Source organism: Parasteatoda tepidariorum, chromosome 4 (genome assembly GCF_982258835.1).
Source record: "Parasteatoda tepidariorum strain Cologne lab strain chromosome 4, Ptep-v5.0, whole genome shotgun sequence".
Classification (NCBI taxonomy): Eukaryota; Metazoa; Arthropoda; class Arachnida; order Araneae; family Theridiidae; genus Parasteatoda; species Parasteatoda tepidariorum.
In genome coordinates this window covers 31,887,246-31,902,287 of record NC_141758.1, presented here as the reverse complement: position 1 = coordinate 31,902,287, position 15,042 = coordinate 31,887,246, and the positions used below count along the sequence as shown (strand labels likewise).

The window sequence follows — 15,042 nt, the reverse complement described above, 5'->3', positions numbered from 1 at the left end:
GATTTTAAGAAGATAAATTGCGTGTAACATTTTTTTTCTTTTGCTACAGACCTAACTCTTAAACAAAAGAACCTTTATTTATATACCTCTTCCTGATCCTATTTATATTTTGTAATATGATTTTGCTTCTTTTTGAAAATCATGCAATGCAGAGCCGGATTATACCTTTCGTAGGCCCTAGGCACAGAGCCGGATTATACCTTTCGTGGGCCCTAGGCATAGCCGTTTTTGGGCCCTCCCCTTCTTCCCCCACTCCTCCCCTCTTTTCAAAATATATGCTAAAATTTTCTTGCATATTTTTTTTTACATTTTTATTAATATGGATTTTAATTTACAAATTTGTTTATCGAACTTTATCTGCAATACCGACATACTGCTGATATTGCAGTTGATATCGATAATACCATTATAATTAGTTAACCATTAGTTAACGATAATACCATTATGAACAGTTCGATCGATAACAATGTTAAGGATAAACTTGTGAATACTTTTCCTAACGTTCACATTGCATTAAGTATATATTTGTCGATTCTTGGATCAAATGCAAAAGGAGAAAGATCTTTCTCCAGATTAAAATTGATAAAAAATTATTTGCGTTCAACAATGATCGTTTGGCATCGCTCGCACTTATGTCTATTGAATACGACATTTTGCGTAGTTTTGGAATTCGACAGCTAATACAAGATTTCGTTGAATCCAAAAATCGCGAAAAAGTAATATATTAGATCATAGGATTCTGCAAAATAATTTATTACCGAAAAATATTATATTTTTATATGTATCTTCATAATTTTGTGCAAAATACACTTGTTGTTTTTAAAGCTAAATTATTTTTGTCAACAAATTTTTTTCTCCCAAGTTTTTCGTAGGCCCCTGAATTTCGTAGGCCCTAGGCACGTGCCTAGTGTGCCTATATGTTAATCCGGCCCTGATGCAATGTCATGCACATCTTATCCATTTAAAAATACTTGAAAATTCTTGTATATTTCATGTTATTATTTAGTAAACCCACTACTATTTTTGTAGGTGAATGAATTAATAATCCCCACTAGTGAGACTGTGCGTCAGCAATTTATGCTGAACATATATATTACTAATGATATACCAGTGTTATTTGTTGGACCCACTGGAACTGGAAAATCAGCAATAACAAACAATTTCCTGATCCATCTTCCAAAAGAGAGGTATTTTGATTCGTTTGTAATTTTCAGTTTAAGATATTAATGTTTAATAATCTATTCATGAAACATCCTTCTTATAATTTCAGGTATCTTCCTAACTTTATAAATTTCTCTGCAAGAACCAGTGCTGGACAAACTCAGGATATCATAATGAGTAAATTAGATAGGTATTCACTTTATTTCGAAACCTTTTTATTTCTTTTACATTTATGAAAATAAATTTAACTGATAATTTGAATGTATAGTATTTTAAGTAACCAGAATTTGATATTATGTTTTATTTCATAAAATTCTGTATTTATTATAATGTGGATTTATTGTAACATGAAAAAGATGAAGGTCATATTCGTTTTATGAATATTAATTTTACATTGAAGTTAACTATAAAATTATGTTTGTAATAATCATCAATTATGTTGGTAATAATAATCAGTAAGGGCTGTATTTAAAGAAAGGCAACCCCTTTAGCTTGGCGGAAACTCAAAACTGATATCTCGTGAAGTTGAACCTGTATCTTTGAGATGTTGTGTTGATCCCTTGGAAAGACTGCCAGGAGTTTTCTGCCACTTTGATTTGAATTCCTCTGCAAACAAGAAAACTCACCTTGAAGACCATCTTAGACAATTGGCTCTAGAAATCATTTGGTGTATTCCTAAAGATGCTGTGCAGGTCTATTCTAATGGTAGTCATAAAGAAGATCGTACTGGCAGCGGTATTTACATTAGAACCCCTCTCCATGAAACTTGATTTAAACAACGTAACCCTGATTATTGCTCTGTCTTTAGGAGTGAGTTAATTGCAATAAATGTAGGGTTTGATGCTGTCTTACCCTACAAAAATGATTTTACTGAATTATGGATTTTATCGTACAGCCGCAGCTCACTGCAACATCTAAGTAGCTGATCCTCTTCATGCAATGAAACCATCATTTATATTTTACACAAATTAAGTACAACCTCTAAAAATCACAATGTCCACTTCCAATAGATCCCATCACAAGTGGATGTTCGCGGTAATGAGGTAGCGGATAGATTGACAAAAAAGGGCAGTGAAGGAGAAACAGTCACTGGCTCCTCACTTACTTATCGGGAACTCTGTTCCATTGAAAGATACAAGCCTAATCTATTATGGGGTATACTACTTACACACCACTGGTATTATGGGACATCTGGTACCCTGCTGGACCTTAAATGCGACCGAGGAACTCAGACTGCTTTGAACAGATTTGCTGGTTGCCATCTTAAGTGCTTTATTTTTGAGGGTGGCAGGAAGATCTTCCCTGCTTGCAAAAAAAATGCTGTGTTCAACCAGCTTTGCCGGAACATATTCTGGTTTGCCTTGGACTTTCTAAGGTGTATCTTACCTCAGATCCCCTTTTTGTTGCAGGTTTTTTTGTGATCAGTGACCTTCTGGAACTTATCTGACCTGTGTCAGATTAAGAAAATAAACAACAGCAAAATTATAATTTATCAGTAAATTTATCCTGTGTTAAGTTATTCATAGATAGACTTAGTCGAAGTCAATATTATTACTTAAGGGTCGGGTTACGTAAGCCTATGTCTTATCATTCAAACTTTATAAAAAGGTTTACGTATTTGTTAAGATGCATTAGATTTTCGTTTTTATGCAATTTAGAAAATTTTCTTGTTATTATTAGTTGTATTGTCTGTATTTTAAAACTATTGTGCAGTTTTTCATATTTTATGCATAATACTCTTGGTTTATTAATACTGTAATGCTTTAAAACCATACACGATTTAAAACATCTTTTGAAAAAAAGCTTAAAGATAAAATGGGACAAACTTTCGCATCCATACTTCAAAATAGAAATTACTATTTCAAATTTTTTGGAGAAAATAAATTTAGAAAGTATATATACTGAATTTCATTTAATTACTGTAAAATCTTAATTTGTATGAAATTAAAGCAGCAATAATGATAACGGAGAAAAGTCTGCTCATGGAATTGGAGAAGAAAAATCTATTTAAAAATTGTTATTCATTTAAAACCAAAGGTACCAGTATAAATTTTAAAATATTAATGTTAGGAAAAATTTCAGTATTTGTGTAAATAACATTTCTGCTACCTTTAAATGGAAGGCTTTTTCACTTATGAAAAAGTTTGGGATTTGATAGAATTTTTCGTATAATCTTTTGAATTAAAATTATGGTCTTTTTTTCAATTTTATCTAGATCGATGGGATACATGATTAATCAGTTTTGTCCAAAATAATCTTGTTTATCAAAAACTTAAGCATTAAGAAGACTAAATTCTTACAAGATTTAATGTATAGAACAAAAATAAAGTTTTCACTTGACCGTCAATTGTCTGCCAAATGAGGCATGGAGATAAGGCTCCACTGGTCGATCAGGGACTCTTTACTTAGAGCTAAACTTATGTTATTTATGCTATATTTCTAGAATTACATCTCATATTTATTTAATAGGAGAAGGAAGGGTGTATTTGGACCAAGTATGGGTAAAAAATGCATCATTTTTGTGGATGATTTGAATATGCCAATGAAGGAAATTTATGGTGCTCAACCTCCTGTTGAGCTTCTTCGTCAGTGGATTGATCATCATTATTGGTTTGACAAGAAGGATACATCTGTTCTGGAAATAGTGGATGTGGTAAATAGTTGAAAGCTTTATATAAAAAAGCTGTTGAGCTGTTTCTAATTTTTTTACACGTTGTGCATAATTATAAAGTAGCATTTTATTACCACTAGGCTTGTAGAATTTTTACTATTATCACCATAACTGCTAAGCTATTTATCAACATTAAGTTAATAGGTTAGTTTTTACCATTCAGAGCAATTTCATTGCCAGTAAAAGTAAAATAAGAAAAAATAGTATTCTCCCTTTCCTAAGTGTATCCAAATATTTATAAATAGTTATGAAATATGAAAAATACACAAAATATTATATATTTAGAAACTGTATATATTCAAATCAAGTTATTAAAAATTAAGGCAGTGTCATTTTTTTAATAATTAAATGTAATGTCAGTATGAGTTGTCTATTTCTCAAATCTGTAACTAACACAACTAGTAAAACTCAAAACATATTGTAAAAAAAGCTCTCATATTTGCCTATTTTAAGCTGGAAGGAAAAACTTAAAATTATTCTCTTCAAGTACTAACTGCTGCTTTTCATTTACTAAACACTTTCAGGAGTTTGTTTTTAAATCAGACTCTTACCCACTGAAAATGCATAGAAATGATTTGACTTGTATCAAATTTAATTAAAATCCTTTTTTAAGATTAAAAATATAATTAAAATTCAGAACTCAACTCATATTTTAAATTTTTAGAACCTTGTGACAGCTATGGGTCCACCAGGAGGAGGAAGAAATGAGATCACCTCACGTTTTGTTCGGCATTTAAATGTTATGGGAATTGATGCTTTTGATGATGAAACTCTTTGTCACATATTCACCTCTGTGGTACATTGGCAATTCATTAAAGGATATGACCCATCAATTCTGAAACTTGAAAAGGTAGGCTCTTGTTATTTATTATATTGTAATCACAGGACTCCTACCAAGTAACTATTTTCCATGAAAAAAATAACTTTTCTTTTTAATTGCTCACTTTTTTCTGTCAAAAGTCACTAGATATCACTCTTAAAAAAATGTTGAAAAGTCGCATTTAAAAAAAAATTACTCCATTGCCAGCCATTAATCTTTAAAAAAAATTTTTTGGAGAGAAGTTCAAATCGGCTCTTTTTCTACAACTTGCCGGCAAAAGCTAAATTGTAACTAGTTTAAAGTCAAGGTTAAAGCCTAACTTCGTTGGTAAAAAGTTGAAGTTGATCGCTGGTATACCATGTGAGATCGACTCCCACTTTTGCTATAAAATATGAAGAGGAAAAAATCTAATGAATAAGCTTAATTTCTGCATTTTTGGCTGTCATCCGTAGAACTTGTCCTTTTTAAAGAACAAATTTATTAAAGAGATGCTTTTTAGTTTGGAAATAAATAGTTGCTTAAAAATAAAATAAAATTTACTATTATTATTTACTATTGTATCTGTTTCTCATGCTGAAGTATTTATTTATCTTATAAAGAAAGTTTTTTTTTCTAAGAGGGTATATCTGGATGGAAATAGAAAGTTCTTTTGCTAAGGTAGTTTCTTAATTTTTTCTCAGCTTAGTCAATCGTATGTGTTGCAATTTTTTCTTAAATGCAAACATTATTTTAGTCTGAAACGTCACTATTTTCCTTACTTTTACTTAGTTTCTTCATAGGAAATCTGTTATCATTAATCAGCACTTATTGTGACTATTAATAGTAATGAACTGATTAATTATGATTAGTTTCGTAACAACAGCTTCATTTATGTATCCAGGTTGTTGTGGACGCTACTAAAGATATATACTCTGCAGCAATTGAGAATTTTCTTCCAACTCCCACAAAAAGTCACTACGTTTTCAACCTCAGAGATTTTGCTCGAGTTATCCATGGCATTTTGTTGATGCCACGAACTCATTTAAAAGAAACTTCTAAGTTGATTAGATTATGGATTCATGAGGTTTATAGAGTTTTTTATGATCGACTTGTAGATGACAAAGACAGGTATGAGCAAAACATTTATACACTGTAATATTTTTTGTACTTGTTTATTTGTTATTGAAACTTTTTCAAACTTTTTAGGCAATATTTTTTTGAAATGTTGTCGAAAACAACTAATTTACACTTTAAACAGCCCCTCAACAAAATACTTGCTCATTTATCAGAGGGAACTCTTGAAGATTCTGATATTAGGTAATATATATATATATATATGTATAATTTATTTTAGATTGAATTTTTCAGTATTTTTTAAAAATAATTTTTCAATTACTTAAAAACAATTTGTGTCATATAAGATTGAAATTGAAGCTTTCATTTTATTTTTGTAAATTATTTTTCTCAAAAGTATTTATAACAAATTCAAAATATGACATTATTTCATTATTTTTCAATCAGCAAACCCTACAATTGAAATCTTTTTACTTACTTTTACATACCTATTACACAGTATCATATTTTTAATGCTATAATTAAATGTTTATGACTTGCTGAGCAATGTATCTAAAATAAATCGTTATTTAAATTATGCTATCTACATTGAATAAATTTTAGTAGTTTAGCAGCTATAACTAAATTACAGCAGCTACATATTTTTTTTCCCTACTGGAATTCATTTTTTACCCTTTTAATTATAACCTAGAATTTTTATAGAAAATTATTAGTTATCATTTTAAATTAGACAATTCAGGTTGATCAATCTTATTCAACAATTCTTCAGTAAATCATTTAGCATTATTTTGCAATTCTTTGTAATTTGTCTAAAAAGGCATAAAATATTAAATATAAATATTAAAATTAAATATTGGTAAGGTTCTACACTTACTTTTTTAAATTCGACCTTTTTTAATTATTGTTCTTTAGTTTAAATAACAGTTTGCACATGTTGAGCGTTTAGCTGGCTGATCTCTAACACATCGGAATTATTATTATTGCAATACAGCTATTTTTGAGCTATTCATGTTTAAAAAAAAAACCTATATGTATGTATTTCAATATGCTATATTCAATTTCTTTTCTAAATTGGTACCATGGAACCAACTATGAAATATAAAAATTTTCAATTTAATTAAATAAATGTTGCTTCAATTTGCATTTTACAAGGATTTTATATGTTTAAGAAAGATGGGGAAAGCTACATAGCATTATAGTTTGTGAAATTTTTGTAAGACAATTTGTATAACTAGTAAAAAATTATGTAGTGTGCTTTGTAAAAAATATTTTAATGTGTTTTATTTTAGGAACCTCTTCTTTGGTAACTACATGTATCCAGAAGAAGACACAAAAATATATGATGAAGTACAAGATTTAGATCAGTTATCACAAGTAATGAATGGGTCAGTATTTTAATTTGAAAATTAAAGCAAAAATTTGTAATGCAATTAAATATGTATTGTTTATTACATATGTATGATGTTATATCAATTATATATTAACAATGTATGATGTATTGAAAGTATGAAGTAAATTTCATTTAAAAATGGAATTATTGTTTTTTTTAAAATGAAACTTTATTGTAGGTAGTCTAGTGTAATATTCTGTTTCCTATTGTGTGATATTTATTCAGTTATAAACAATTGTTTATGATATTATTTTTTAATAAACAAACTTTGAATTGATGATGTATATAAAACTAGCTTTATTTATTTTTATTTTTACTCTTAAAAATATTTTCACCACTAGTTATAAAATAGAAAATTGTTTTGGCTATCATATTTTTTCAAAAACCAAAGTTTAAATCTGAAAGTTAGAAAATAGATTCTGAGAGGTGAAATTTTTAAAAACTTATTCAAAACTTGTTCAAAAATAATTAAACTTAAGCATGAATATAATTCAAATGCATAAGGAAATGAAAATAGAACATATTAAATAAAATAAACTTTAAAAAAAATTATAAAAAATCATTAACCAAAAAAAGTAAATACTTTTATTTATAGCCTCTTTGGCATTTTGACTATCTAAGAAAGGTTCTTCATAAAAGAAATCACCTTATCCTTTCTTTACATCAAATAGTTTAATTTAAATGTTTTTGTAATGCTTTTGACTTCATTCCTTCTAAGGTTAAAAATTATATTTTTTAGCTTCTTGGTGTAGTTCACAACAACAACAAAAATACAAATAATGTGGAAATTGTTCGACATTTTTACAGACTTGCTAAACTCTTCATGATTTTATTATTTTAGTTATCTTGAGGACTATAATCAAATGAGCAAAACTCCAATGCATCTGGTATTATTTAAGTTTGCTATCGAACATGTCTCCCGAATATGCCGTATCCTCCAACAAGATAATGGTCATGTACTTCTTGTAGGTGAGACCACTTTAAAACTTAATTTTGAATTGACATTTCTTTTATAGACCATAACCTTTTTATATCTACTTTATTTTTAATTTACTGTGTCACTTTTGTTTATCATGCATGGAAAAAAGTTGATTTTTTATTCTAAAAGCCATCACTCCTTGTAGTTTATTTTAACATTCTATTTTAATGTATTTTTAATTTTTTTACAAAATTACTACTAAGAGATGATAGACTCCGTGTACCAAATCAAGATTTTTGATGGATACTCCTGTCAAAAAAAGCAAGTTGATAAGAGGCACAGTGTGAAAAAAATATCGAAAAACAAATGATAAAATCGTCTGCTGGTAATTCAGTTTACTGACATAAATTAAATTCATTTAATAATTTTAATTCAGATTTGTTATTTTCCATCAGTAAATAAATATTTGATATTTCTTTAGACACAATTATTGTTTGCAGCTTATTTCCGATGTATATAACTGTTTTATATTGTAAGTGATTATACCTATTTTAATTCTTTTTATTAAAACTTTTCTAGATTAGACGTTTTATTACTGCTTTTTATTGTAAATGTTATATAACACCTCTTTTAATTCGTTTTATCAAAACCTTTCTGGATCTGTTCGAATTTGTTATTTTCCATCAGTAAATAAATATTTGATATTTAGACACAATTATTGTTTGCAACTTATTTCAGACATTTTATTACTACTTTATGTTGTAAATGTTAACATCTCTTATAATTCTTTTTTATCGAAACTTTTCTGTAGTGAGCTAATTATCTCAAGTTGGAAGATTATACCACGTTTCTACATTTTAATAAAAAGAGTAATTTATAATTTTAAAATATAGTATTGTAGGCAGATGACTAACGTAAGCAATCAAATAATGTAAAACTGGAAATTTTATTTTAATGAAAAATTTAGAAAAATATATTTGTAAAAAATGGGTCATAACTCTCACTGTGAGTTGACTTCACAGGGGATGCTATACCACAGAAGAAACTTTTCATGGCAAATTTTGCTTCGCCTCCATTTGGTATTTTAAAATTCAAAGTTTACAGAACAGTGAGTTCAGGTAAGTCTAGAATAAATCGTAAGATTTCAAATGTTGAAAAAAATTTTAAAAGTATCAAAATGCAAACAAATTATGACAGGATATCTTTTTTTGATAATCCTAAATAATTCAGCCATAATTTGTTTACATTTTGATATTTTGGAGAGAAAAAATTCAGCATTTGAAACTTCATGTTGTATTCTAGGCTTTGTTTATTTATATTTAATTACAATGTTACTAGATTTTTCTGTATTTATGTTTTAATATAGGTTTTACTATACTTTATTATAATAAAAAGTAAAATTTTACATGAAGCATATTTTCCATAACAAAGAACCTTTTAAGATCAATCTCCAGATAGAGGAAAGATCCTCTTAAAAAAACTAGATTTAAAATGAGGTGGTCAATTATTTAATTATTCAGTTCCTTCTAAAAGCTCTTACTATTAAAACTATGACTAAAACATTCACTCAAGGTTATAATATAAAATAAATTTAAGCGTATTTCTAAATTTTGATTTTTCTTTTAAAGGAATTGGTGGCAGTGGTCGACAAAGTGCTGCCAAACTTGCAGCGTACATGGCCGGATATGAAATTTTTCAAATTGAAATCACCAAAAACTACACTGTTATTGAATGGCGGGAGGACTTAAAGAAGGTATGCTTCAATATTTTTTTTCTTACTGTGCATTGCTAATGCGATGGCAGATGTAGGTAAAACATATCAAATAATTCCTCTTGTGATGTATAGGTCTTGAGAAAAGCGGGCGCTGATGGAAAAGCAACTGTTTTCTTATTTAATGACAATCAAATCAAAGATGAATCATTTGTGGAAGACATCAATATGATATTGAATACTGGAGATGTTCCCAATCTTTATGCTGCTGATGAGAGAGCTGAAATTTTGGAAAAAATGCAAACAGCTGCAAGAGATCTAGTGAGTATATTAATTTCTACTGTTGCCATAATTTTGTAACGTTCTTTTTGTTTTAGATCAATAATGTACTTATTTCAAGAACATTGTGTGATTTAATCATTTCAATAATGCTATTGATTATTATTTCAACAACTGTGGCTAGAATAATTAAATGAGTGCTTAGGCTCCAATTAGCTGTATATGCAGCTTGGTGTGGCACATTTTTTTAAAAAAAATATTTATGTCTGCCAGAACCGAGCTAATGATTCCTTTTTTGCAAAACTTAAATTTTGTCTAAGGCATGAATTCAAAACAAATTTCAGTTCAGAAAAGTAAAGTTTAGAATGTAGAGTAACTCTGACAAAAAAATAATGTATTTAATATCACATTTTGATCCTCTGGAATCTATAGGAAAACTTTAATCTAATCTGAAATCTAAATCTAAACCTAACATAGTGAATGAGTTGACGATTTAAATGTATGAATTTATAAATGAATATTAAGGTTTTCATACAGATTTTACGAGACCTGAATGTTATTTTATAAAATAGATAATTTTTTTCTGTCATTTTTTGTTTTTGAGTTTAAAACCTAAAATTTGTATTATGTTTCTGTTTGTTAAAAAAAATTTTAAAATTTAAATTTTTTTTTCCTCAAAAAATTACATTTTTGACCCATTTTAAAATACAATAAATATTTTTGATAAATATGTAATCACATTGACAACTCTTTCACTAAGCGTTTGATTAATCTATTTTTATTTTTCACATTGATAAATTGTAATATCATCAGAGCTAGTTGTTATTTGAGCTAATTAAAAAAATCATAATCAATTTTCTTCTGTCTTGGCTCAAAAATTCTCTCAGAAGTCTAAAAAGATTTAAAGTAATGGTTATAATCAAGCCAGAAAGTTTTTGTTGGTTTTATGTAAGTACAGAGATAATAAATTAATATTCATTTTACAATTCTGTACCGGTGAAATATATGAGTCAACATTTAAAAATAATGAATTCAAAATATTTTAAGTTTTTAAATTATAAAAAATAGAAAGTTTATTTATAAAATAACTCTTAAGCTTTTAAATTTTTTGTTTTTTATATTAGGGGAAGAAAATAGATCCTGCTCCTTTATCATTGTATAATTTTTTTATTGAAAGAGTCAGACAAAATCTTCATCTAGTGTTAGCTATGAGTCCGATTGGAGGTGCCCTTAGAAACAGACTGAGGATGTTTCCATCTCTTATTAATTGTTGTACAATTGATTGGTTTCAGGTAAAATATTTATAAAATTTTTTTTTCCTTTTCAACTTATTATATGCACTTTATTGATTTTCAGTTTGTTTTGCATTGGTGTCCAGAATATAATATACATGAATACTGTCGAATGAACCACATTTAATAAATAAAAGACAGTTTGCAAATGTGTTGATAATAAACTTTAACGCTGTTACTTTGTGTTGGTAGTGTTTTATTTTTTTACCTGTAAACATTTCTTGGTTGTTGTTTTTAACTTAACTGTATGTAAAATTTTTGTGCAGTCCTGGCCAGATGATGCCCTTGAAATGGTTGCAAACAAATTCCTTCAGGCCTCTGATATTGAACCTTCTATTCGGCTGTCATGTGTTTCCATTTGCAAACATTTCCATCAGAGTGTCTATCAAATGTCTGAAAGGTATGCTTTAAATAATACATTGCTTAACTTATGCTCAAAATGTTATTAATACTATTTTGTTACTAATACTGTAATATTAAAATTTTAATTTAATTTTCATATTTTTTAAGATTATAAATGTATGATTATAAATATAGAGTTTTGTTGTTCCTCCTGCATATTAAAATTTTTTATGCATGATTTATTTTAAATACTAACTTCAAAAATAATTATTTTTAATGATACTATTTCTATAAATAACCATAATACATTTTGAAAAAAAAAATGCTAACTCATTCAGCTTAATTCTATCTTTCTTAATATGATTGACGTAAATATTTTTAAGATTAAAATTTTAAATTATTTTCAATTTCAAGCTAGATTCCTTTGATTTTTCAAGTTAGTTGAGCAAAATTTAACTTCAATTAAATTACTTAAAAGTGGTTTTTTGTGCCAAAAACCATCCAGGTTCTACCTCAGACCCAGTTAGTGGGTTAATAATACACAGAACAATACAAAATTAATTTCTTCTTTTTCCTTCTTCAAACTAAAAACAGATCTCTTTCTCATTATCTCCTATTTTGGCTATTCTAGATTAAAACAGTTAAAAATGTTCCGAAAATTGTTTAAAAAAAGTTGGCTTTCAATAATATTTGTGTGTGTGTGTATATATATACATATATATATATATATATATATATATATATATATATATATATATATATATATATATATATATATATATATATATATATATATATATATATATATATATATATATATATATATATAATTTGACTTAGTCAGGAAAGTTAGTTTGAATTAAATGTAAGCATTTGTGACAATTAATGCTTTTTTTATATTTTTTTAATCAATTCAACCATTAAAAAAACAATGATGAAAGATCCTTCTTCAATGTTGAAACACCAAATAAATTAAGAAAACAGAGGTCTGAATTATTTTATTATTTTGTTTAAACTTGTCCCCCTTATTAGCCAACATACTCTTTATATTTTGTAACTTAGGTAAAATATTTCTTCATTTTCCTGTTTCCCTCTTTTCATTGTGTTTTTCCACTGTGAAAGGTTTTTCATTATGTATTTGTAGCTACAATATATGTTTATGTGACATTATTTATACTCTTTTCCTATTGTTTAGCTTTATTTATAAATTATACTGCTTGTTTCAGGTATTTTTCTGAACTTCAAAGAAAAAACTATGTAACGCCTACTTCATATTTAGGTCTAATTTTGACATTTAAAAATCTTTTGGCTAAAAAACAAGAAGATTTATTAACACAGAGAAATCGTTATGTTGTGAGTATTCTGCATGCATTATGATTTGTTTATTTCAATAAACAGTTCCATTCCATAATTTATTACGAGCTCTGATCTAATTAAACCCTTGATTTAATGAGAAAATTGACAATAAATGGTTGGTTTAATGTTAAAAAGCCTTTATCAGCTTGTTGTTACATGCTTTGATTTAATGAGAAATTTTTCCTAAACTACTTGAAAATTATTTTAGTATTGCTGCCAAAAGAAGTATTTACGTACTCAAAAATTTTTTTTCTTTGAAAAATTAATTCAAATTTTTCAAAAATTATGTATAGATAGAAAGAATCAATTTAAAATTTCTTATTTGTCTCACTGTAAAATATGCAATTTTAATAATTTATGCAAGATGCTGCTAGTCAAACCGTTGAATACATGTAATGTCTAATGCACATGTTTTTGACCAAATGTTTGTAAAACATATAATCTGTCAGTAATTATGATGGATATCTAAAGAGATGAGATTTCTGAGGAATCCCAAACTTTCCGTGAATTGGTAGGTGATAATGATTATATTTTGTGCCATGCATGTTGCATGTCAATCATTCACTTTGTTTAATCCCCCCCCCCCCAAAAAAACTTTAAAAATATTATTCTATTCTTATAAAAAATTATGAAAACTATTTTTATTTATGCATATCCTAGTTAATTTTTGTTCATTATAGATTTTATTATTAATACAACAATGAGGAAAATTGACTTTCTGTTCTTTAGTAGTGTGAAATTCAGAATTGGTTGATCTTACTAAAATCTTCATAGATTAGAAAAGCTTTTCATAAACTTTTCTTTTAGCTTCTTTCCTTTGATTTCTATTTATTTACTTTGCTGACATAGTTTTTTAAAATATGAAAAAAATTTAACTTAAATGTCAGCTTTGAAAATCATGAAGTAAATTTTCAAGAGTTGTATTAAAAATTCATTCATAAAATTTTTTTGCCCTGATTTTGTAATTTTTGAAATTAAAGCTTTTGATTGTTATAACTCAATATGAGATTAAAAATAAACTTTTAGACATAATTAGAAGCTTTTTCTCTTTAATTTATTATTCTTCAAAATTTCTTTAACCAAATTTGTAGCCTTTAGAAAATAAATATTTCAATTTAGGAAGACATGTTTTTACTAATATTATTATTATGTGCTACTAGAAATGCAGTGCTCAAACAAAAATTCATTTTTAGGTTGGTTTAGAAAAATTGGACTTTGCAGCTTCTCAAATTGCAGTTATGCAAGATCAAATTACTGCCCTTCAACCTGAGTTGATTAAGAAAGCTGAAGAAATTGAAAATCTTATGGTAGTGATTGAATCTGAAACAGTGGATGTTGAATCCCAAAAAGAGGTAAGCTTTCCTAGCTGAAGCAATATGGTTTTAAACAGTTTAAAAAATGCGTTTCATAACCCTAGCTGGGTTTAGAATCTTGGGAAAAATTGTACTGAAATTTCCCCTTATCCACTACTTTCCAATTGAAGAAAACCAGATTTTTCTGTTTAGCCGAAAGATTAGAAGAACTAGTACTAATTTTTAAAAGGTTAAACATAGATATGTCATGCAAAAGAAATCTAAAATGTTTCTTAGACAGAAGTTTTTGAAACAACACTAAAGTAATTTTTTACATCATATTTTGATTATTAGATTCATGCATTTTTATATTTTTTTGCAGTATTGCAAAACTCTTCTATGACTGGGATTAATAAGGAAAGAAATTAAGATAAGAGCATTAGGGTTTTCAAGTTTATTACAAAATTATAGGAAAGGAAAAAGTGTACTTTCAACTCTTTTTGTAAAAAAGAATAATCTGAATAATTATAAAGTGATCAATTTAAAAATAATTACTTCAGTTTGATGTATCATGCATATTGTGAGCCCCAAAAAATATTAATCATTTAAAAACGGATTAAGAAAAACTGAAGGAGCTAGTTTTGTTTCAAAGTTCATCCATTGATGGTGCTCCCAATTGAAAGAACTATCTACCTATTTCTCTTTTTTTTTAAAAATCATCAATCATGAAAAATAGATTTTTTTTTCATTTCTAAG

The 15,042-nt window shown here is 27.3% G+C and overlaps 1 protein-coding gene across 1 annotated transcript in view; it reads left to right on the top strand.

Annotated features, from left to right (window-relative positions):
* LOC107453307 (dynein axonemal heavy chain 3) overlaps nucleotides 1-15,042 on the top strand; it is a 109,723-nt gene that overhangs the window by 53,523 nt on the left and 41,158 nt on the right. Inside the window, exons 37-50 of the mRNA XM_087162125.1 lie at nucleotides 1,030-1,187; nucleotides 1,271-1,351; nucleotides 3,631-3,814; nucleotides 4,497-4,682; nucleotides 5,533-5,759; nucleotides 5,838-5,948; nucleotides 6,995-7,090; nucleotides 7,937-8,064; nucleotides 9,643-9,767; nucleotides 9,861-10,046; nucleotides 11,129-11,296; nucleotides 11,563-11,696; nucleotides 12,865-12,991; nucleotides 14,188-14,346. Of these exons, the coding sequence (XP_087018251.1) occupies nucleotides 1,030-1,187; nucleotides 1,271-1,351; nucleotides 3,631-3,814; nucleotides 4,497-4,682; nucleotides 5,533-5,759; nucleotides 5,838-5,948; nucleotides 6,995-7,090; nucleotides 7,937-8,064; nucleotides 9,643-9,767; nucleotides 9,861-10,046; nucleotides 11,129-11,296; nucleotides 11,563-11,696; nucleotides 12,865-12,991; nucleotides 14,188-14,346 (2,070 nt within the window). The remainder of the gene's footprint in view (nucleotides 1-1,029; nucleotides 1,188-1,270; nucleotides 1,352-3,630; nucleotides 3,815-4,496; nucleotides 4,683-5,532; nucleotides 5,760-5,837; nucleotides 5,949-6,994; nucleotides 7,091-7,936; nucleotides 8,065-9,642; nucleotides 9,768-9,860; nucleotides 10,047-11,128; nucleotides 11,297-11,562; nucleotides 11,697-12,864; nucleotides 12,992-14,187; nucleotides 14,347-15,042) is intronic.